The 23,087-nt window shown below is 35.1% G+C and overlaps 1 protein-coding gene across 6 annotated transcripts in view; it reads right to left on the bottom strand.

Moving 5' to 3' along the window:
* Positions 1-23,087, bottom strand: part of CASK (calcium/calmodulin dependent serine protein kinase) — a 194,663-nt gene that overhangs the window by 50,972 nt on the left and 120,604 nt on the right. For all 6 annotated transcript variants that reach the window (XM_085209583.1, XM_085209606.1, XM_085209591.1 and 3 more), the window contains 5 exons: positions 21,320-21,495; positions 19,611-19,733; positions 17,796-17,879; positions 13,593-13,692; positions 1,074-1,195 (listed from right to left, as the gene is read on the bottom strand). In XM_085209583.1, the coding sequence (XP_085065709.1) occupies positions 1,074-1,195; positions 13,593-13,692; positions 17,796-17,879; positions 19,611-19,733; positions 21,320-21,495 (605 nt within the window). The remainder of the gene's footprint in view (positions 1-1,073; positions 1,196-13,592; positions 13,693-17,795; positions 17,880-19,610; positions 19,734-21,319; positions 21,496-23,087) is intronic.

Below are 23,087 nucleotides of genomic sequence, written 5' to 3'. Positions count from 1 at the left end.
CAGTTCCTTAAGTCTTACAGGAGCAGCTGTGTTTTGAAAAAGCTTTATCAGAAGTCTTATATTCTCCTACAAATTAGTTCATGCAGGTTGGGTACTCTTTCAGATGGAAGCATGTGCTGATTTTTATCCTGTAAATTTTAAGGATGCTTTGAGTACAGATGGTCCAGCAATCACCAACAACTAAGCAATTCGTAACAAGTATACAAATCCCCTTCTACATTCAAAGTGTTTGGACACCAAAAGAAATAAGGCACCATTTATATTTGGATCATGTCCCTGCAAAATTTTTATTGGAACCAAAGCATTCAACAGTTTTTCAGAAACCCTTTTCGGTTTCTACTATCATAATCATCTACCTGCCTATTATAATAGCTGGAATGACTCTTATATTTGTGTCTCTCATGGTGTAAAAAGCAAATTCGTGATATTCACTGGGGCTTCTAAGCTGTAAAATTTAAGACAAAGTAACAAAACAGTCATTAACTATATCATTATATGAACATTTTGCATTGACTGAGGAATGCGTTTTGAATGGATCCTCCAATTACACCAACCTACCATTCTTCAACTTTCACAACTGTTAGTAGAGAATATTTACTTCCAAATGATTAAAATAGAAAGTGCTGTCCACCCAGCAGTAGGTGCAGACCAATGAACTGCAATCAACCAATTTAGAAAGAAAACCCTCCAAGTACACAGAATTGTTGACATTGGGTCCTAAGAGTAAAATTTTTTGCTCTACAGATTTGCTAATTTTGTGCTGCAGTACTTGCTTATGTACACATAGCCTAGGCCTCTATGGATTTGTTTACTTCATCTGAGTGTTTTCTCAGTGTAATTTGTGGGTTGCTTTAGAAAATGTTTAGCTTTGTCTGAAAACAAGTCCTTCAACATAAGTCAAAATTTTATGTTTTCACAAATTCACATGTTTTCAGCGGCAGTATGATGTGTTCACTTCTTAGGTCTACTTGGTTAAAAACATGAAATATAAATTGGATTTCTGCATGTGACAGCAAACAAAATATTGTCCAATGAACAACAGATACAGAAACTGCTTATCCAAGAAAACTTACATCTAGTAGCGTGTGAAGATGTTGATCCTGGAAAACACTGTGAAGAAAATCTAAGTCTTTTTCACTGCAATCTGTGAGTGCATGAATTTCCTCCAGGCTATCCAACACCTGTGAGACTGCTCCTATGGGGAAATAAACAGGAGGGGAAAAAAAAAATCAATAGAGCAAAGACTCACAGTAAACTGAAGTTCTGAAAGGGAAACTCACATAATCTGACAGTCAGAGTTTTATAGGAAAACACACCAAATAAACTTCAGTATAACAACAGTACCCACTCATAGTGCAATTATTCTTAAGAATTAGTTTAACTGAAGAGAGGTTAAAACCATCTTTTATTAAGCTTTGTTTGGTTCTATTTAGGGTTGCTTCCAACAATGTCTTATGAAGCCACCTGGATTTTCTGTGCAACTGCCTGCCCAATCATTCTTACTCCAGCCTTTCCTTTCTTCAGTTTTTTGACTATTGGCCCAACTCAAATACGTATTCCAAACTGGTTAGAAATTTGAAAGAAAAAACACAATAACAGTGCTTTCACAAATTTGTTTTAAAATCAGCATCTGTATAAAGGAAGGAAGAGAAAGACCTGACTGTTGTGTCCTCTGGAGTAGAAAAAAAAAAGGCTGTAACGTTAGCTCAGTTTTTCGTTGTTTGTTCTATTTGCCTCAGTACCTTAGCCCCTGATAAAACAATTGGTATATTTTGAGACCAGTGGATTGTTTTGAGTCATAGGAAGATTTTAATGGGTAAGGGTAAAAGGAGAAATGAAGTATACAGGGACATAACAAAGAACCAAGAAGCAGTATGGAAGGTGAAAATCCATGAGGAAAGTTGAACTTGTTGGAAAGGATTAAGAAGCACAACATAAATCCACAGAAAAACAGTCCATATCAATTATTTGTGGAATACCTTGTTTTAAATATCAGGTATCAATTGTGGCTGCCACTTGTGTGCACTATTAGAATGCTAATCCTGGCTTGTCTAAACGCCTAGAGTTCGTGTCTTCAGATTTTCCACAGTAGTATAAGCAACAGGAAAAATGGTAATCTTATTTAGTGCTAGCCTGCAAAAATGCCAGTGTCTGACAGTAAACTGCTGAATGCATTGTAAAAAAATAAATTCTTAATTCTGGATACACTCTGTATTTCAGTAATTTCTTATTAATGCGTTTATTCTGTTTACTTACTTATTTGCCAGTCTCTTGTTGCCAAGAGAGTCGGATAATAAATGAAATTCTAAAAAACAAATGCTGTAGTTCTTGAAATTCCACCTTCTACTATATGTACAATTCTTTCCAGCCCTCTTTATCTTAGGCCCTTTTGTAATCTATTTCATTTTCAGAATTTAGTAGAGCAAAAAAACAACTCTCTCCCAAACACAAAGAGTCAAGTTAAAATCAGTTATTTCTCTGAAAAATGAAAAAACCTGGAATGAAGTTAATGAAAAACACAAACACAACCATGCAAGCTTTGTGATCTGAGTTCTCAGAAGGATGAGCAAATTACAAATCTTGAAAAATTGATGTCCCATTTACTAAAAAAAATCAACCTAAGATTCTCCTCTCAGTTGCTGAACAGCAAACTTACAAACTACAGTATTCCACTCATTTACAAGTCACGGGCCATGAGCAATAAGACTTAGTTCTCTGTCATGAAATGTGTCTGACTACTTATTTGCAGCAGATTATCAATGCAAGTTATGTCCCTCTATAAAAAGTGGTGGCTTCATGGCAAGGAATAAGGCATTGTAGCTGATGCACACTGGATCTGGTGTGCTAAAGAGGAGAAAAATCCTTGACAGTGAAAAATCATGTTCAGATGAAAGGAATCTTCCATATTCCTCTGTCTGTACCACACTTTATGCACTGGGAGACACAGCAGGAAACCTGAAGGAATACAAGGATCTGGTGCTGGTAAGAGCAAAGAGATATTCACAACTAAGCCTCAATGATATGGAAGAAACTTATTACCTGAGGACAAAATGGGATTGTGCTTAGTTCTTTTTAACATTTGCAGTATATCCATTAAAGGTTGATGGACTTAGGAGATTTGTACACCTCAAGGAAAGTACTTGAGTTTCTAGGACCTGGTTAGCAGAAAACAATTTATAACCATTTCTTTTTATTTCTATTCTTCCCAAGGTCAGATTTTCTAGTAAACTATTTTCGAGCAAAATTTTGCTTTCCAGGCTCAAAGCCCTTTCCATCTATTTGGAGTGTCTATGTTTAAGGAAAACATAGAGAAGATACAATTCAAACGCTCAGATATTTCAGAGTCTCATAATACTTCTTGAAAGTGCTCGTAATCACAAGAAGTGCAGTCAAAACCAGAACAATGAGAAGAATGCTAGAAGCTGTCTTTTTCACTTGCAAATGATTGAATATTCTGGACCATCATATTGTTTATATGACAGTATTATTTAACCTAGAATGTGATATTATGGAATCACATTCCACAAATGTGGCCTTTCGGGAAGAAATAAAAGTTACTTTTTAATATTGCATCTGAAAAGCCTTTTGAATATCTGGAAATTCCAGAACACTAAACATTGAGCTCTTGTATTTTCCTGCCCACTGATTGCACTGACTAGATGGCTGTAATAGAAAGTTTCCAAGAATAACCTTAACAAATTTGATGTCAGGTTCTGATAGTAACTTTGCTAATCTCTCAAAATCACAGTTTCAGAGTTTTTTGTTGTTGTTGTTTGTTTCCTACAATCTTGTGGTGTATCTACTGTATCTACCACTGTATCTTTCAACACTGTCACACATTTACAAATCACAGTATGCATCTGCCTGAGATAATGGCATAGCAGTAATGGACTGACAGTGTATTATTGTTTAAAATAGTGACAGAATATTTCTACAGGCATTTTTCTGAACATCTAGCTCTGTTATAAACACTTAGTTAAAGGCCTAACAATTCAGAAGAACTTTAAATTCAGATAAAAGATACTAAATAAAATAAAACTCATCATTTTTTGTGGAACATTCATCCCGAAAAAGATTCAGATACTACTATATTTAAGTTACTTTCTAGCACTTGGGAAAAAACAATCAATAAAGTGTAAATGCACTCAAAAAAAAAACCCCAACCTGTAAATGCAATGTAATATTCATGATTATAGCTTATTTCCTCCAGAATTAGCATTTCATCTCTTTTCATATTGAAAATGCAGCCATTTTAGCATCAGCATAGACAATGAAAGACTTAAGTGAGTTGTTACACATTTACAAAATCTAAAGCTTAGATTTGAAATGATCTATACCATTTACAGACTCTACATGTCAAAAATTATAAAAAATTATAAATATTAGGAAACTGAGAAAAAAAAAAGAAATTAATCAACTTGACTTTCTTTTAAAGACTCTGTAAAGTTGGCTATAAAGTGCTGATTACTGCCACTGTACTTGCCTAAGCTAATTAGGTGAAAAGAGCCTCACCCTGCACAAGTTACTATAAAGATATAGACACAAATGATTGGGCAGAAAAGCTTGTAAAGACAGTGACAAAAGTAGAAGACTCTTCTCTTACTGATGTAGAGTACCTGCACCAAATGTGTTTCTGTGAGAAGACTGTGTTGTGAAATCTACTGTAACTGGAGATGTGTTCTCAGTGTGCACAAAAGATGGTATCTTGGGTCATGCATACAACTTCACTTTTTCTGTACTCCCATAAGACTACGTAAGAAAGTACAGCTGAGTCTATTCACAGTTCCCTCTGTGTTGACACCTCCAAAAGACTGACAACTATGGGGTTCTCACATAAAAGACAAACAAAGAAACAAAACAGCCAGAATGTTTAAAGTAGTCTTCTGCAGTCATTAGTAGTACACTAAACTTTTTTTAGTTAACAGAATTACTTCCTAAGCATAATACTAAATTGCCTAAAAGAAGACAGGAGTTTAGATTAAGTACTTTTCTGCACACTGAGGCAGTTCTAATATTTGTCAGAACTATTTGCTTTATAAGACGATAACTTGGATCATTTTTTTCGTCCAGTACACACTGGTCACAATCATCACAGGTACTTCTCTAATTTATGGAGGTAATCAATCAGATACAGATCTGTCTTAAACTGAATTCTGCCTGCAGAGTATTTGTAGTTCTCGGGCAAAGCTGGTCATCACTGAGGCTAGATCATCATGGTTCATCAAGTTACAAGTAGAAGAAGCTTTGGTAAAATAGAATGCTGTTACCGCATCCTTGGATCTATTCTAGCCTGGAACAGGTGATTTTGCTAGAGGAACTATCTTTAGAGATGGAAAGCAGTTCCTTAATCCTTCCCTTGAACATTAAAAAAATTAAAAAAAACCCCCTCAAAAATACTAATCTAAGAAACAGTCTCTATATTCTGCAATAGAAATATGTCTCCACCACAAAACACCCCCAGAAAGTTTGTTCTTCTGAGGCCCAGAATACATGGTGGGTAGAAATGACTTCCTGTCTCATGCAACAGACAGCACAGTGGATTACAAGCTTCTTTTTATGTGACCCTGATTCCGTGACTAAAAGATTGTTTAGGTAAAAAGACTTAGATCTTGCTGAAAAAGAGAAATCTAATTTTTATTTAATACTGATGATTGGATGTTTATTTAAATCTTGCTTAGTCATAAACCCTCCTGTGAGCAATGTAAACTTGTGAGAGGAAGCCTGACCTTCTCTAAATACAGAACTATACAATTGTGACCTTTTTCCAAGCCTCCTGCAACTAGTCTTCCAGAAAATGACTCTGCAGAAGATGTTGTAATATCCACTATAATAATAGTACATTTTTATTAGTCACACTGACAAGATTCAATCCCCTTGGATCTGTAGAACTGTATAGTACTATTTTAAGTTCCCCACATCACCTACTCATTTTAATTCAGTTCATTCTCTTTCTCTTAATTTGGAACAGCTTTTCAATTACTTTATATGTTACACATTGGTAAATGTGCTTTGGAGATTTTACAGAGGCTTTTAAATGACTAATCGAAGATCATCTGTTATTTGTAGTTTCCCTATATATCATGATTCTGTCCTAATGCCATTTACTCTACAGTCAACATGAGCGACTTTCTTCTACTTCATCTCTTGGCTGCCTTCTTGTGTGCAGCCAATGGAAATGACATTAAAGAACAATCCTGGCTCTCTAAGCACACACATTTTAGAAGGCACTTTGTTTATGAAGAAATCTGAGGCTAGCACATACAGTAAAGACAACAAAAATGTCTTTTTTTCCTAGAAATTCTTAGGTTTCAGGAAGACTGAATGAAGACACAAGATACTATCTCATAAAAAAACCAAGAATATAATCTTTGTATTGTGTATTATTATCAAGTGCAGATATTTAAAAAAAAAAAACCAACTATCTTGTAAATATGAGATTCTGACAGAGCTCATCTGATGAAGTGACATCATGCTTATGAACTCTGCAATGTGAGATTCAAGTTTCATGTGTTAAAAAAAATTAACAAGTCATTAAAAGATTCTTTTCTCACATTATGATGAACATTAAGACTCCAGTGAGACACACTTATACTACCTATTTAGTGATGACAGTACAAATCTGTGCCTCCATTAGCTTTGTTCTGTTGGCATCTGATTAGAATAAATTAAAAGTGCAAGGCATAAATGTTTAACGTAGTAGGTATCAAGAAGAACACCAAAATGTTGCAGAAATGATGGTGTGCCTCTCGGCTGAGATTTTCAAATCATGCTCAGACACACATGGAAGGTTGTCTATTTCAGCAATGCATGAATGTTTAGGCTCAACAGCAGCATACTTATAAAATTCTATACTTATGCTATACATAAAAACCCACATTTCTCTCAGTAGCATCGGACAGAAGTTAGAGTGTACAAGAAAGAACCCCTCTGTTTCCTCTTGGTCCGATAAAGCAAATGCTAAACATATCCTGTTTTCGTTAAAGGCAAGAAAAGAATATTTTACAAATGACAGGACCTATCCACTACAGATGTAACTCTTTAGATTAATGGAAAGCCAACTGAAGATCAGATGCTCTTCATTACTTTATACCACGTCTGCATGAATCACCGGAGCTCAGATGACTCTAACTTCACATAGTTAAGTTGCTGCTCTTTGCTGCTCACTCATTCCAGAACAACCATCTCTGTAAGGACGGAAGACAGCTGAAGCATGCAGATACATGCCTACTGTAGTTTAAAGTAAGGTAGGAGATGGGTGTTTCACATATATGGCCAACAGTTAAATGAAATCTAAAGGCAGACAAGGCCTCCTCTGATTTCAGCTATCTAGTGTTCAGTGACTTGTTGCTTCTTGTGCTGAAACCAAAGAGCCAAGTTTAGGTACTCTTTACATTTACAAATACACTCCTACATGCACACAATTCTATGAAAGTTACTGGGAAGCTTTTATGAGAGTAATGATATATGTATGTATACACATATATGTTTTATATATACATAAAATCAGAAAAAGTAAAGGGAGAGAACTAGAAAGAGGCTGTATGGAAACTATAATGAAACCACAGAAAAAAAAGCAGTTGGTGTGATGGAAAAATATGGTTAAGAAAGCGGGATAATTAAAAAAAAAAAGGGGGGGGGAATAATATCTCAGGAATACACAGAAGGAAAGAAAGGCAAGTAAACTTTGGAGAAAATGAAAAGAAATAGACCCTTGTTTTATTCTGCACACACAGGGGCACTATGAGTTCATGTATCTCTGACTTTCTTCTCCTTCTGTACTTGGGACTTTTACAAAAGATTGCCAATCCTCTTTCCCAGCTTATCTCTCCCAAAAAGTAGCCACAAGTGTGGCAGAAAACAGCCTAGGGTCAGAACAGACCCATACCTCACAAACTGCATGCTTACATGCAACTGAACAAAGAACGACTGTAACAAATGAGTGCCCTTCACTACTACTTCTTTAGGTACTTTCTTCCTCATTACAAAAATGTATGGAAATGCTCTTCTGACCAGTAAGAGGGCAGCAAAGCCTTTTATTCATTGAATTTACTGAAGGTGGCACATTTCAAAACAAAATCATTGGCTGAGGCTTTATATGACAGCTTCTTTTTTATTAGAACTATATACAAATAATAGTTTCAGAAATGTAATATTAAAATCTACCAAGTTCTCGTTCTTATATTATTGGATGGGGATTCTGAGAGAGGACAGTAGGAAGTAAAGGAACAAGCTCCACGATCTCTAAGATCAAAAGAATCAAATAAACAGCAATCCCTGACTTTGATCAGAGATGGAGACATAGACATGTGCCTTGCTGCCCCGACGTAGGGGCTGTCAGATGGAACACTTTTATAGCTTATCTTTTCAGATGCCGCATTTGTTGGTTTTGAAATGTTTGTGGTTTGTATCACAAGGTCTAACATTTCACACTTGTTCTTCTGTCTAGCACGTTCTGCAAGTTTAGAAGTGCTTGTGCTTTCAGTCTGCACAAAGTGTGCAGCTAACTTGCAGCAGAACATCCGCCCTACGCCTCTGTAATATTTCTTCATTAAGGAGTCACAGATGGTATAGTTATTTAAATCGGCTGTATATGCGTACATATACGATGCGTATGCATATGTCACATACCACTGTCAACACAGAATGATCAAGAAAGTTCATGCAAAGGTACAGCAAGAAAATAATATAGAACTAACGCTACAGTGTATGTTTAGTGTTCAAGAGAAAAAAGTCGTTAGCCCATGAAAACATTAATTTGGGAACTAAAATGCAAAACCAAACAACTTCATTTTGTATTAATTTAATGAAATTAAATTCTATTTCAATTGTGTTGCAAATATAAAAAACAATTAGACAAAAATCCCAGTTAATTTTAATACTGCCTCTAACCTACAGCACTTAGAATTCCCTGGAAAACGGTATTATTTCAGGTTAATTACATTTTGAAAGTTACTGATAGATTTAAGCACAATATACAGGCTATTTTTCTTGAGCAGGCAGTATTAAAACTGAAGATAGTAAAATGAAGAGAAAAAACGCTGATTTTTAAACATGCAAAGACACACACTATAGCTGAATGCTATGCTTTAAAGGAAAACAAAGGGATACCTACTTTCTGCTGCTAGAAGTCCTAGTAGGAAGGCAGCATTTGGACAAACAACAAACAGCATGAAGATTTCAGAACAAGCAATTTATAAAGCTGCAGCCTAGCATACTACTTTAGCCACAAAACAGTATGAATAAACTGTCAATACCTCCCCCATCTCTTTTTTTAAAATTTTTTAATAACATGGTTTCCATGAGTGGAGCTAGAGGGACTTGTAGAGTGGGATAGGAGGAAAACAAGCACTTGGCATTGGAAAAGTAGCACATATATTCAGTGTTAAGCATCTGTAATAGCAGATTTTTTTCCAACACTGTTACACTATTTTAAAAAACTCCCAGACAAAAATGGTTTAAAGTAAGAGGATCATAGCAAATGCAATGATAAACTATTATACTGTCAGTGAAGTGTAACTTGTTATTAATTACTTAACACACTTATATTTACTAATTAGAATTTAACAATGTTATACTGAAATAATTTAACAAAAGTTTCAGTGATTTAATTACAAGAACCATTTGAAAATATACACACTTTATTACAGATTTTAATCAGTGCTGACTTGCTATACTAATACTTCATTTTTGTACTGAAACACACCACAACAAAGACAAATAGCTAAAAAAACAAAGACAATAATGAGGTATTGGAAATACTCTAACTTAGGATCTGGGCACCAACAGTCAATCATACTTGCACAACTAGCTGAGCAATAGTAAAGTAAATTATAGGGTGAATACAATTTATTACCTTTAAATATACTTTAAAACGCTGCACAAGATTCTTTGCGAATACTTAGAAAATGAGTGGTATTATTTGCATAGTAGTATCCTTCTTCCTCATATAGCTGAGACTTAGAGTTTTTAATCTAAGAGTTTACACTGCTCATATTTTACAGTATCTAAATTCCACAAAATACTTGTGGATTAAACTAGTTGCATGGATGTTTAAAACCGATCTGACAACGTGGCTGTATGTTTGTTGTTTGATTCCACTGTGAAAGCCTGTCAGATTGGGCTTTTTTTTTTTGATATAACAAAAGAGTCTAATAGGAAAAAAGGCATGAACTTTACTATTTATATAAAGCAATAATATATCAAAATGTATTTATAAAGAAATGCCATATGAAACGTTTCCCTTGCAATTTGAAGAAACATGCCAGAAACACTAATGGAGACTTAAAATACCTGCTTACTATGCAATAATAAAGCACTGCTTCTGTGCTCTTCATATTACACATTTACTGCAGAGCTCAGAGAGCGCATAAATGCTCAAATGTACTGCAACAGTGCTATTTGGTAGCCTAAGCTAACCACTAAGTTAAGGATTTGGTCAGTATGTCTTGCATCTAATACGCTGCTCTACTTTATGTGTGGTTAAACCAAAACACAGCAATATAAAGTACTTACGAGAACTTCATAAGCTACTTTGAAACTGTTAGTCACGTACCAGAATGCCAATACCACAAACCAAGAAATTAAGGCATGTATTATAGAGGAAAGTTTTTTAAATAAAAGGCAAGATCTGTTTTAATCTAGAATTCACTTATGCAGTTTTCCAAAGACTATCCATTGGCTTAACTCCTACAGTGACTCAGCAGATCTGAAAATGTGGCTATAAAAAGGTTGTTGGAAAAACAAACTTATAAGAAAAATCTTCATTTGATGGGCTTCACTTACTGTATGCATAAAAACCTTAACATTCTGAATGTACCTAAGACTCCAGAGTGAACTAAATGGCCTTCCTAAATTCAAATTCCCAACTCAAAACTTCAAACAATTCCACAGGTTTCCTTGGTCTGCCACAAAATGGGCAACTGATGAAGTAAAATTCAGAAAAATCCCAAGTTTTTGTACTGGTGATGCTCATTCTCTAGCCTGAGAAACACTTAAAAATTATATATCCTGTCTCTTCCATCACAGAACAAACAGTTACCATATGATTTGAGAGGACAACCTTTGCCTTCTCTGCCTTATCTACTGTGCAATCGAGTGATAGGAGGGCCTGAAAGGATGGGGGTTGAAAGGGAGCAGGATGGGGAAGATTGGCAGAATGCAAATTGATTACAAATTTCTCCATTCCCTAATTAATTTCATGGCCCACTTTAAATACCCTCTACTGGGGCAATTTTTTCCATGTGTTGTATTTAGCCTTTAGAACTGCTAATTGTTTACTTCTGGTTTATATTTATTGTAGCATATTAAAAATATAAAAACTTTTACTCACTTGGGAAAGTGCCATTTTACAATGTTCTGAAGACAAACAACAGTCAAATGTTTCAACTTCTAACAAAATACATTTTGCAATACACTTGTGTTGTCATTTGAGCTGTTCAGAGGCTTTATTAAAGAAGTTACTGAACAGAGAGTTTCAGAAGTCAAGTATTATTTTAGCTTAAGTTTTAAAAATAATATTTATAATTATTTAATTATTACATATTTGCCTAATTTTTCAAAGCACTTTTAGTGTCTTTATCATAGTCTCTCAAAATTCTGCAAGATAGGATATACAATTTGCATAACAATAAGCATTTACATTTCTGCATCTTTATCTTAGTAGGAGTTTGTTCATTTCTGACAAATCATTTAATTTGAATGGTATGCTCCATGGAATTTTATGAGAGTATTAAATAGACAGCAACATTTAAAATATTAAATGCTATTCATGAGAGTTCATGATTTGAAATAACATGGGATGTTAGGAAGGAAACTTCAATTACCTGAAGACAGCCAAGTTTCTACTACAAGTTGAGAGTTTTATATCGAATTTCTATGAACTATTTCAGCTTAGAAAGATCACAAGACCCTACTATTTTCATGTGCCAGAAAAATTTGAAAACATCACTACTGCAATTCTGAAGAGGAAACAAAATAGATTTCCATATCTAGCAATTTCAGAAGTTCAGAGTTGCAGTATCTCTTCTTGGAAGGCTCAGTGTTTATCCTCATACTATGTATTTTTATCAGCTAATATAGTCAGGAAAATATCACTGAAAGTACTCACTAAGTACAGTTTCCTGATCACTGTGATCTCCCATCAGTGAGATCAACAGTATTTTAAAGAATTGTAACACTTTTCTAAGAATACAATCTACTGCTACAGTTATTTCAGAGGTGAACACAAGGTAACAATTGATAGAGCACAAATATTCTTCAGAATGTATGTATGTACTAGATTCATGTGTTCTGTGAGCAGAAAAAATAGACTGTGTGCCTCTGCCGTACACCAGTATCTGCAATTACATCACCCTATGAGGAAAACACATGTCCTGTTGATGTGAGACTGAAACAGGGAAGAGGAACTGCAGCTTTTAGTCTACTGCTAAACATGTTGGTAGTTGTTCTATTGAAATGGAGGAAGTAGCTGGAAACTAACATTAAAGCACTGAAAGAAATTTTGGGTGAAGTCAAATGAACTTATTTTCTTTAAAACCATATATGCATCTTTACCTACGGGTTCACCAAGTATTTAAAAGCTCACTGCCTGAAGTGACGAGGCATTAATTACCCACAGTCTGAGATGAAACTTATCATCAGTAAGCAACTCTAAGCAAATCTCTGTATTTAAGTACTCAAATTTGAATTGTGAGAAATAAAATTTCAGAATTTCAACAAAAATATTGCTGAATTTATGTATTAATAACATCAAAGTATTTCCTAAAAATGACACGCTTCTATAAAAAAGCAGAAAAGTATCACATAACATGTGCAGTCGCTCAGTAATTTTGACACTTATGAAAATATTGGGAAAGAGAACTCACTGTAACACAGACGTTTTGCACAAGTAATTAAGTTCCTGAAATACCTTCTGGTAAAGTAAGCTTTATAGTTATAAGCATCAATAACTTAAATATTCTGCCAGTATTATTTAGCTGTTTAGAAAAATAAAAGAGAGTCATATTGCCTTACATTTTCTTAAAAAGATCATTTAACTTGATTCTAAATCCTAATTTTAGAGGAGAGACAAATCCATAATTCTGGATTATAGACTTTACGCATAATGTTTTGGCAAAATTAAGATACACATTTATGACAGGGCTGCCAATTTAGGGATTGAGAGATAATTCAAATATACGGGTACGGGTCAAGGACAAAAGTACTGGTGGAAGCAGTACTGCCCAACGCTCAGCTGCATGCTCATAACATTTATTGCTTCCCTTTGCTATTGAAGACCAGGGGGGTCTGGCTCATAACGCCAAAAATAATGCCAGAGCCCGGTGGACAGGACCCTGGGTAGCCTGATGATCTAGTGGATGGAAACCCTGCCAACAGCGGCAGAGTTGGAACTAGATGATCTTTAAAGTCCTTTCCAACTCAAGCCATGCTATGAGCCTATGATTATAACTGACAACTACTCATGCTTTAACATTTAAGGGTTAACTTAATATCAAACTTTACGAAATTGTAAGAAATTGGTCAATACTTGGTATTCTAGTCAGTAAAGAATCAGGACAAATTGACTGGAGTAAATACACTTCCTGTTACAATACCTGAGGAGGTAGGATCTTCAGAGAAGTCTGGCAACTCTTCAGGGGGGTCACCATAGAAGGAGTTGAATTTGTGGCTTGACACAGCTGCTAGTACTGCCCCCTAAATAAAAATACCCACAAAATCTAAATTACACAAAGTAGTTTAATAAAACAGTTCCATACATGCTTGGTCACTGAACTTCCCAAGCTTTCTTGTGTGTTGACCTTCCTGGTGAAGAGTAAATAAATTTCATAGTATTCATCTGATTTGCTATTATCAATAACTATATTTAAGAACTGGTTGTACACTACTTTCATGGACATCAGTAACTATATTCCTTGTGAGGGATTTCATGACAACAGTTCTTTTTTGGAAAACACTTTGATAAGCCCTAACTCAGAGCCAAAGCTCTCAGTAGAGGCAAGAATAGTCTTCCACTATGGAAGGTTGAAGTTAAACTAGTTTCCAATGTTGCTAAACAGCCAACTAAAAAGCTTGAAGAAAAAAATAATTTTGCTTAGATCACATGCTAGTTTCTTCAGCACAATTCAAAATTGCAAGTTGAAATAATTAAAAATTTAATTTGATGAGACAGCTTCTAAACCATGACAATATATACATGTCTATGCAATGGGTTAAGATTCATCAGCAAATGATACTTGGTTTATAACATGCACTACTTTTTAAATTTTTTTAGATCCATGTCCTTATAAATATGTAATGGATCATATTCATGCTGGGAGGACATAATGAAGGAGAATCCTTTAAGCTATGGAAAACAGAAAAGAATTCAGCAAAAGTCCTTAAAATCTCCAGAAATCCTAGTGAATCTACACAAAACACTATTCAGGATAGTCTGAGGTATAAAACTTACTTTGAGTAAGCAAGGAAATATAGGATTTTCTTCCCCCAAATAGACACCTCTTATAATTAAACCTTTTGAAATAATAACATTCTTCGAAGTTTATTTATCATTGTTATTCATGGGGCTGCAGCCATGGAAAAATATTTTTAGAATGTATTGTTGAGCACTGTGATTGGCAGGACATTTCTGTTAGAAACAACAGGTACTGTGCAGGTTTCCATTAAATGCACTAAATTAACTGCACCTACTGTAGAAATTTTAAATATGCCCAACAATTAGAGAGAAGTCAGGAACAACAGAGAAATCTTTAATGCCCAGAAAAGTTACAACTCTGGCTGCTTACATATAATCTCAACATGTTTTACAGTTTCAGCTCCAAATATTAGACAGCAAGTAATTTAACTATATGGAGCTAATGTTCAATTCTATTGGTAACTTCTATGAGGGCTGCTCCAAAAGTAATGCCTCCAGTTTTATTAAGTTGGCCCATAATGCCAGAGGTGGATGATGCTGGTTTGGCAGTAGGTGTTGAACTTTCCTGCCAATATTCCACTCCATTTTGTTGCCATGTGGCAGATGGCAGCAGAGGGACAGTCTGACACAATGGTGTCTGACATGGAAATGAGAATGAAGCAAAGGTTTGTCACTGAATTCCTGCATGCTGAAAAAATGGCACCCACAGACATTCATTGACACTTGCTGAACATTTATTATGGAGACCAAAGAGTGGTTGTGGGCACAGTGAGACAGTGGGTGGTGTGTTTCAGCAGTGTGACAGTGACGTGGAAGACAGGTTACATTGCATGTGGCCATGCACAGCTGTCTCACCACAAGATGAAAAGTGTCTCGATCAGCTCATCTGTGCAAATCAGTGGATAACAAGCAGGAACTGTGTATGGAGCTGAATATCAGCTTCAGTGCATTGGAAACGATGTGGTGGCAACACTGAAATATTGCAAAGTTTGCAGCAGGTGGGTCCCATGAACACTCACACAGGAACAGAAAGAACACTGTATGCAAGTCTGTCAGGACGTATCGATCCAATTCGAGGCTGAAGATGACTGTTTCCTGGATAGCATCATTACCAGTGATGACGTGATGTCACTGCTATGTGCCAGAGTAAAAACAGTGTGCATTGTCTTATCGGATAGGTAAGAGGTAATACTTCTGGATTTCCTGGAATCTGGACAAACCATCAACTCTGCTACATCATGACACTGATGACTAAGTTGAAGGCTCGAGTTTCCCTGAGAGTCAGGCCAGAGAAGAAGACAACCTTTATCTTGCAACATGATAATGCCAGGCTGCATACCAGTTTGAACACTGTGGAATACATTGTCCATCGTGGCTGGACTGTAAAACCACACCCATCGTGTAGTCCAGATTTGGCACTTTCTGACTTCCATCTGTTCAGGCCGATTAAAGATAGACTGAGTGGGCAATATTTTCCTAGCAATGACACCCTCAGAGCAGCAATGAAACAGGGTGTCATTTCTGCTGGTGCAGATTTTTATAAGCATGGCATGCATGTTCTTGTTCATTGTTGGCAAAAATGCTGTTAATGGTGGTGACTGTGTTGATAATCAGTGTTGTGTAGGTGAGAATTTTCTCTATCAAACAGTGTTATTGTACTTTCTGTATCTGTTGTAGTTTCCATGGAAATAAACAGGAGGCATTACTTTTGGAGTGACCTATGTAATTTGCATCAGCTGTCACTAAAAATTTTTAATTTTGAGTTTACCTCTGAAGCAGAACATTTGGTAGAAAAATGGTAAAAGGACACAAGCTTATAAAAAAACCAGTGACACTAGTTAGGACAGATGAAAAAAGTAAAAAACATCAACATATTTCAGAATCAAATACATAACATTAAAAATAGACAATCAATTAATTAGTATCTAATTTGATAGAGATAAAAAATGCCACACAGAGGCTACAATAAAAAGTAAGGGTGACAGAAGTGGGATGGAAACTCTAGCAAGAAAACCCTGGATATATATTGTGTCCATATAATGGGAGAAAATTTCTGAATTGCTGTCTGAAGTTTCTAAAAGATTCAGTTGTCAAGAAAAAACATTCTCTTCCAACAGAGAAAAAACTTTATCATCTTTGTCTTTCCCAGATTGGATGGATTAGCAAGTATAAAAATTTACTCTTTAAAGCCAAGCAATACACTGCTATTTGAGAAACTGTCATAATCAGACACTTCAGCATTATTTGACATCCATGATGTATCTATATGAAAATGTAATAATCTTGGACAGCAAAAATGAGTAATTAGATAGGAAGTTACAAAGCTAGAGAAATGGTCATCTACTCTGAAGTATATTAATATATTTAAGAAAACTAGAGTTTAATCACTCAATTTTTAATGTCTTACAGGTGTGGCACTATGCAAACTAGATAGCAATTTCAGAACACACTCTGCAGAACAGTGGTGGATTGGAGAAAATGGTAGAATACAAATAGCACTTTCAAGGCGCTAGAGACTAAAAATAGTGGCTCCTCAAAAAAGACATCAGTAAAAGATCTGAAACTGTGTCTGGAGTAAGGAAACTGGTCATATTTTAAAATGTAAAGGAGCTAACATTCTAATTAAAGCATTATGTGGATACACAAACCACCTAAGACAAAGTGCTGTCTATCAGAAACCACAGCAACTATGTTACCTTAATCATTAATTGCTTTGTAGCTAGATTAAATTTATGCAAAGCACCTACTCAATATACACCTGATTCTGCGTTTATTACAAATTTAAAAACAACTCACAAATAGCAATATTGTATAATATTACTTCTGTTAAAGTTATATCAGACTTTCAGTAGATTTAAAAACATTTCTGTTAAGCTTCCTAAGATAGGAATAATTATTGTTTTGACAGGAAATCATATTGTTTTGGGCTATAAAATGTTAACATTCTTTTCAATTTGGATGAGACATAATCTTGTGTATAGAACTGAAGAAGACATTTTTGCTCTCTTCAAAGAAAAGTAGTGAACATTATTATATTCCTTTTACCATAAACTTAACAGCAATACCACAAGCCACTGTACTATTCCCTCCCTTGTAATAATTCATATTATGTTGAATTACTATATCAATGTAAAAGGAAGACCTCATACACAACTTGGATGACACCAGACAATTTGTGCTGGAGTTCAGTTTGAAAACTTTGAACAAAGATAGAAGGGATGAACACCTTTAACAAGACATCTTTGTGATAGGCTATTGTGAAGATCAGTTTCACTTCTGTATTTTTGCTGACTTCAGAGCATAGATTTCTCTTAGTGCTTTTAAAATTACTAACACTACTTAAAATTCAAATTATGTAACTATGTTAATACGACATTCATTTTACCTTTAGTTTTCGTCTTGCATTGAATTTTCTCAATTGTTCTACTGTCTCTGGAAGATGAATCTTGTATGCATAGCGATCTCTCTCCTTAAAACACAACAAAAGAAAACAAAGATTAAATATAAGTTCTTAATATTACCTCAACAAAAGAAACTAGGCTAAAAATGTATCAGCTACTAAGTATCATAAGGAGAATAAGGACTCAAGGCAATCTAAGTTAAAAATAACTTCAAAAAACTGACAGGGATTAAAGAATTTTGAAATAATCCTTAACTTGGGGCTGGGGATATTTTTGTTTTGTGATTTGGTTTCTCACTTTGCTGTAAGATTCTAGACTTCTGCTTTATTCTTATGTTGTAAGTTAGTTTGTGGCTAGCACTGAACTTTGAAGCTGGCAAGTACGAAGTAGCTCTGCTTCCTGGAGTACAATGCCAGTGAAGCAACATGTGCAGATGCTTCTGTAAAGGGTTCCTGATACCTGAAGACAGCTTGTGAGTTGGGGTTTCTGCATAACAGAACAGAAAGTGACAGCTCGATGGCTGGTGACACCAGGTGCTAACTTACACTCCACTGAATTCTCCACTGTAGATGCAGATTAAGAATTTACAAGGAAATGGTATACAGTAGGGTGAGAACTTGCAGCAGCTGAGTACTCACTTTCCCCAAAACATCACAAAAGCCACATATACTTGCTAATTTAATGCAAATGTTTATCATTCGGATGTCCTGAATCAGAGTGAAATCAATGGCAGAAGTAATTCAACCTCTATATGGTGTCACATGGCTGTTTCATGCTGTATTTGGCTCTATCTATAAAAAGGGCTAGAAGAAAAGTCTGAGTTAACAGGGAAGGCAGTTTATCTTAGGCAAAAGTAAAAGAGAATGGACTGACAGAATGCTAGCCTAAGCCTGGAAATAAGACTGTCTCAAACTAAATTTTTGCTCCTGTCTTTCAACAGTTAATGGCAAGATCAGCAACAAGACCACAGACATGAAAATTGTAATATAAGCAGAATTCACACATTTGCACAAAACACTTGCTTTGACATCCAAATGTAGGTAAGCTCATATGAGAAAAAGTCAAACTGCAGGCAAACACAGATCACCCATGTTTACTACAGACTCAATTAAAGGAGTGTTACTAGTGTCACACCAGAATCCTAGCTTTTTGAAATGAATGCCCTATTATGTTTATCTTGGGCCCACACTACAGAAAACAAATGAAGGATAAAAAAGATAAATAATGAATTAATCAGGTTCTACCAAAGAAAATACATTGCTCTGTTTCAAATTGTGTTGTAAATTCTGCCACCACTGAAAAATAATTTGGTTACCAGATGCCATGTAATTTTATGTAGTTACAGCAGATTTCAGCAACCTACCACTACATACTTTTTTTACTCAGTGGGACATTTCAGGAATCTATTTAAGAAAGCAAGCAGTTAAGTAGTGTATTACACATCACAGCTACGTGCTGGGAATGTAGGGAAGAAATTTAGATGGAATGGACCTGTAAAGAGATCAGAAATCACTCCTCTGGACTTTGAGAGCCACAGAAAGACATACAATTACCTTCTTCAAGCTTCATCTAGTCCTACCGTGTATGCTCTTATGCTGTCTATGATGCCTAAGAAAATTTGCTCTTCTGGCTAAACAAGGGTTCAAGGTTAGACATTACAAAAAACTCAGGCTCTAATCTCACAAAGAATTTAAATCTTATATCTTATACAATGTCACGTCTACTTTGAAAAGTTTAAACAAACAAATCTTTTTATTCGTTCAAGAAGGAACTGATATGTAAACAATTGGTTTTACTACCTTCAACCAGGGATGATTCAGTGCTTCATATACTGTTATCCTTTCTGCTGGATCCAGCATAAGCATGCGGCGTACCAGATCTTTGGCACTTTCAGAAATATGGCTCCACTGCCGAGGATTCATCTGATTACAAAAGATTTACAAAAAAGAAATTAAATTAGTCATCAGAATTTAGAACAGAATTGATTATTTGTGTAAAGTAGATAATAGAGATTTAACAGTGGTTGGTATTATGAAACAGTGTGAAGGAAAATTTAGAATATATATTCATACTGTGAGGTTTGTGTCCAACTATTTATGACATGACAAGATGGAAACCCAATAAAACCATACTAAAGTAGGAAAATTCTTTCTGTGCTAAAGGATTCTATCTTTAAACTATTTCTTTAATTTATGAAGAGGTTAGGTTTAATTTAGATAGAACACTGCTGTTTTATGAAACAAAAATTCAACATAATAACCAGCCTTTTTTCAATAATTTATTCTGCTCATTTAAAGAAGTCAACTTTATTTAAAAACAGACTGCAACAAAAAGATACTGCTTTAAGTTGGAGTGCTCTGAAACATTATCTGGCTATGAAACGCACATTTATAATTGTAATTTGTAATTTCTTTTCTCAGTTCTAATGAAATGAAGATAACTGCAAATTTGTAGCAAGGAGGTTTTGAAATCCTTGCACTGTTTTCACTGAACAGGCATATAACTGTGGAAACAGGAACAGGAAAGGAACTGAGAAGACAGAATGTTCCAGCCATGACTTTTTTTTAATAAAGAAAAAAAAACACTTGTAAGCTTCCAAAAAGTTTTAGCTGTTTGACAGATTATATAAAGAAATCTTTTACAGAGTTAAACTGGAATGTCTGCATGTCTATGAAATTCAAAAACCAGTATCACTAAGAAATCAATAGGAATAAAACATTTAAAGAATGAAGATTGTGTTTTAGACCAAGTGCGGTGCCACAGTTGTCATATGTTAGCAGACTACTAAAAATATCCACAACTTCCTGCAACCCATTACAGATTGTAACAGCCTTAGGAATTTCCACTCCTTCTCTGCTAATGCACGGATCATGTATGACCTTGCGTGCAAAGCAGAGCAGAACTGCATGATCGTATACAAAGCAGCAAAAACAGTGAAGTTGAAGTTTTAATATTTTCTCCATAGTGGCTCTAGGATGACTACATTGTGAAGCATGCTTTTTTTGCATGGATGCTAATATGCTTTCAGCTGCAAGTGGCTCCTTTTGAATAGTCAGTTCCACTTTATCGGTACTAAAAAGAAAAATGACTATGTGTTCATAATAACATTCATCTTGTTTTAAATCAAAGCAATATGATAGTCAGCCTTTACAGTAGTTCCTTTATGTTGCTAAAAATGTAAATGATCTGTAAAATGAAGGTAGCATATACTATATTATACTTCACAACTAAACCTTATGTAGTGCTACGGAGTTCAAGGTACAACTAAGGGCAAACTCACTTACTATTTTTTATGCGTAAATATTCCTGTATTCTAATTCCTAGCAGTGATACAAAACAGAGTACAAACAAGACAGAATGAAGAGAGAGAATCATCTCCCCCTGTGTAAAACAGGCAGCTTTTTACAAGCTTCAAATTTAAGCCAGGCTCAACACAAAAATCAACTTCCCAAATTTTACAAGCAGAATTCATCTCACTGGAAAAGGATTCAGACATACTGTCATTTACCTTGTATTTTCCTTTAATAATGCCTTCAAACAATCTTTCCTTGGTTCCATAAAAAGGCAAACAACCGCTTAGCAGGATAAAAAGGATGACACCACAACCCCAAACATCTACAGGCTTCCCATAAGGTTCCCTTTTCACCACTTCTGGGGCCATAAAATGAGGTGTTCCTACACGTCCTAAATGGAAACAAACAAACAAAAAAAACCAGAGTGAAAGCAATACGTGCCGAACATAGAAATAAAGAACATTAAACTAGAACAGTTTTACTAAGTTTTTTTCAGAGATTAACATTTTATTCTTTTTCCCTTAAGTATTTACTGAATTTACCCATTGAGATACATTGCTAAGTTTTCTTTCGCTTGGTTTACTCATTTACAAATTGAATAATAGTCTATCCTATCTCAGAAAATGTGAAACAACATCTACATCAAAGCACTAAAATTCTCAAGTGGAACATGACATATGAATGTAAAAATTTCTGTTGGACAATCTTGGAACAGGAATTACTTATCCAGAGGGAACATATACAGAAAATGAATAATTCTAACCTACACAGTTTATTTGGAAAAGCTGCCTCTGCCAGGCAAGGCCATGCTTTCTTTAGCACTGCTAATCTGCCCAGACTTTAGCCAGTCTACTGACATTTTCAACATGAGTGCAAGATGCTGTTAATTTATTTGCAACAGACAGGATCTTCCTACAGATAAAAAGATAATGCTAATGTGTTTCAACTAGTGCTTTCAATGATTGCCACACACTAAAAATACCTGGCCACTTCTGCTTTTTGATTGGCACAGAATGTACACCCATGGAAAAAAAAAAACATATTTAATATCAACTAATCTTTTGAGTGGATAAAGTGATTAGAATGACTTCATTCAATTGCTGTATTACACATTAAAACAAAGAAAAGCAATAAACATTTTATCTCTCCTCATAAATATTTCCCATTCTGAAATTTCACAGCAAAATATTTGCAAAAGTGCAGGCATTACATTTTGAATGATTAGGTCATCACTGATGCTGATGAACAAGACAGACTTTGGACAATTAGTGATTTGACCATTCAATAACAGAAATGAAAAAAAAATAATTCTTACTAGTTATAACGCAATGTACTAGCCTAACTGATAAACTTCAAAGACAATTCTTGAAGTTCACAAATAAAGGAGAAAAATTATCTGCCTGGATGGTCCAAAGCCTCTCTCTTTTGGATACTTGAGGACAGGGAAGGGAATGAAAAGGAAAAACGGTATGCTTAAGATGCTTAAATATGCTGAGAACTCTATATTCTTTCTTTCCACGAGCCTATAATTTTCTAGCTACAAGAGTTTCTTAAGTCTTTTCCCATCATTGGTGTATCAGAATTTCAACCTCTGTATGAGGCAACTTATGTACAAAGAAAGCAACAGCTGCCTGTTGAAAGTATCTGCATATAGTAGATACTCATGTGACGTTAGTGGTATGCATACCACAGTCTGAAAATTTTGTATATCAAAGGCATCATGCAAGACCACAAGGCAGCCTGGCTTACCCAAGACTTGTTTATTTTAGTAGTAAACTTCCTGGCATTTGGGTTCAGATATATCCATCTGCAATTGTGGAGCAGGTGTAACCATTCTTATGCATTGCAAAAAAGCAAACACTAGTGGTAATAAAGCTGCTGTTAAAATCTTTTTTTTTAAGAATGGGAATATATATATATATATATACTCTGAAGCTATTAGGCTTTCTAATCGCTGTCGTGAAATCTAGGAGGTCAAGAGAA

Source organism: Meleagris gallopavo, chromosome 1, assembly GCF_905368555.1.
Source record: "Meleagris gallopavo chromosome 1, MGAL_WU_HG_1.1, whole genome shotgun sequence".
NCBI lineage: Eukaryota > Metazoa > Chordata > Aves > Galliformes > Phasianidae > Meleagris > Meleagris gallopavo.
Note: the sequence above shows the minus strand (reverse complement) of the source record. Positions and strands in the feature narration are given on the sequence as shown.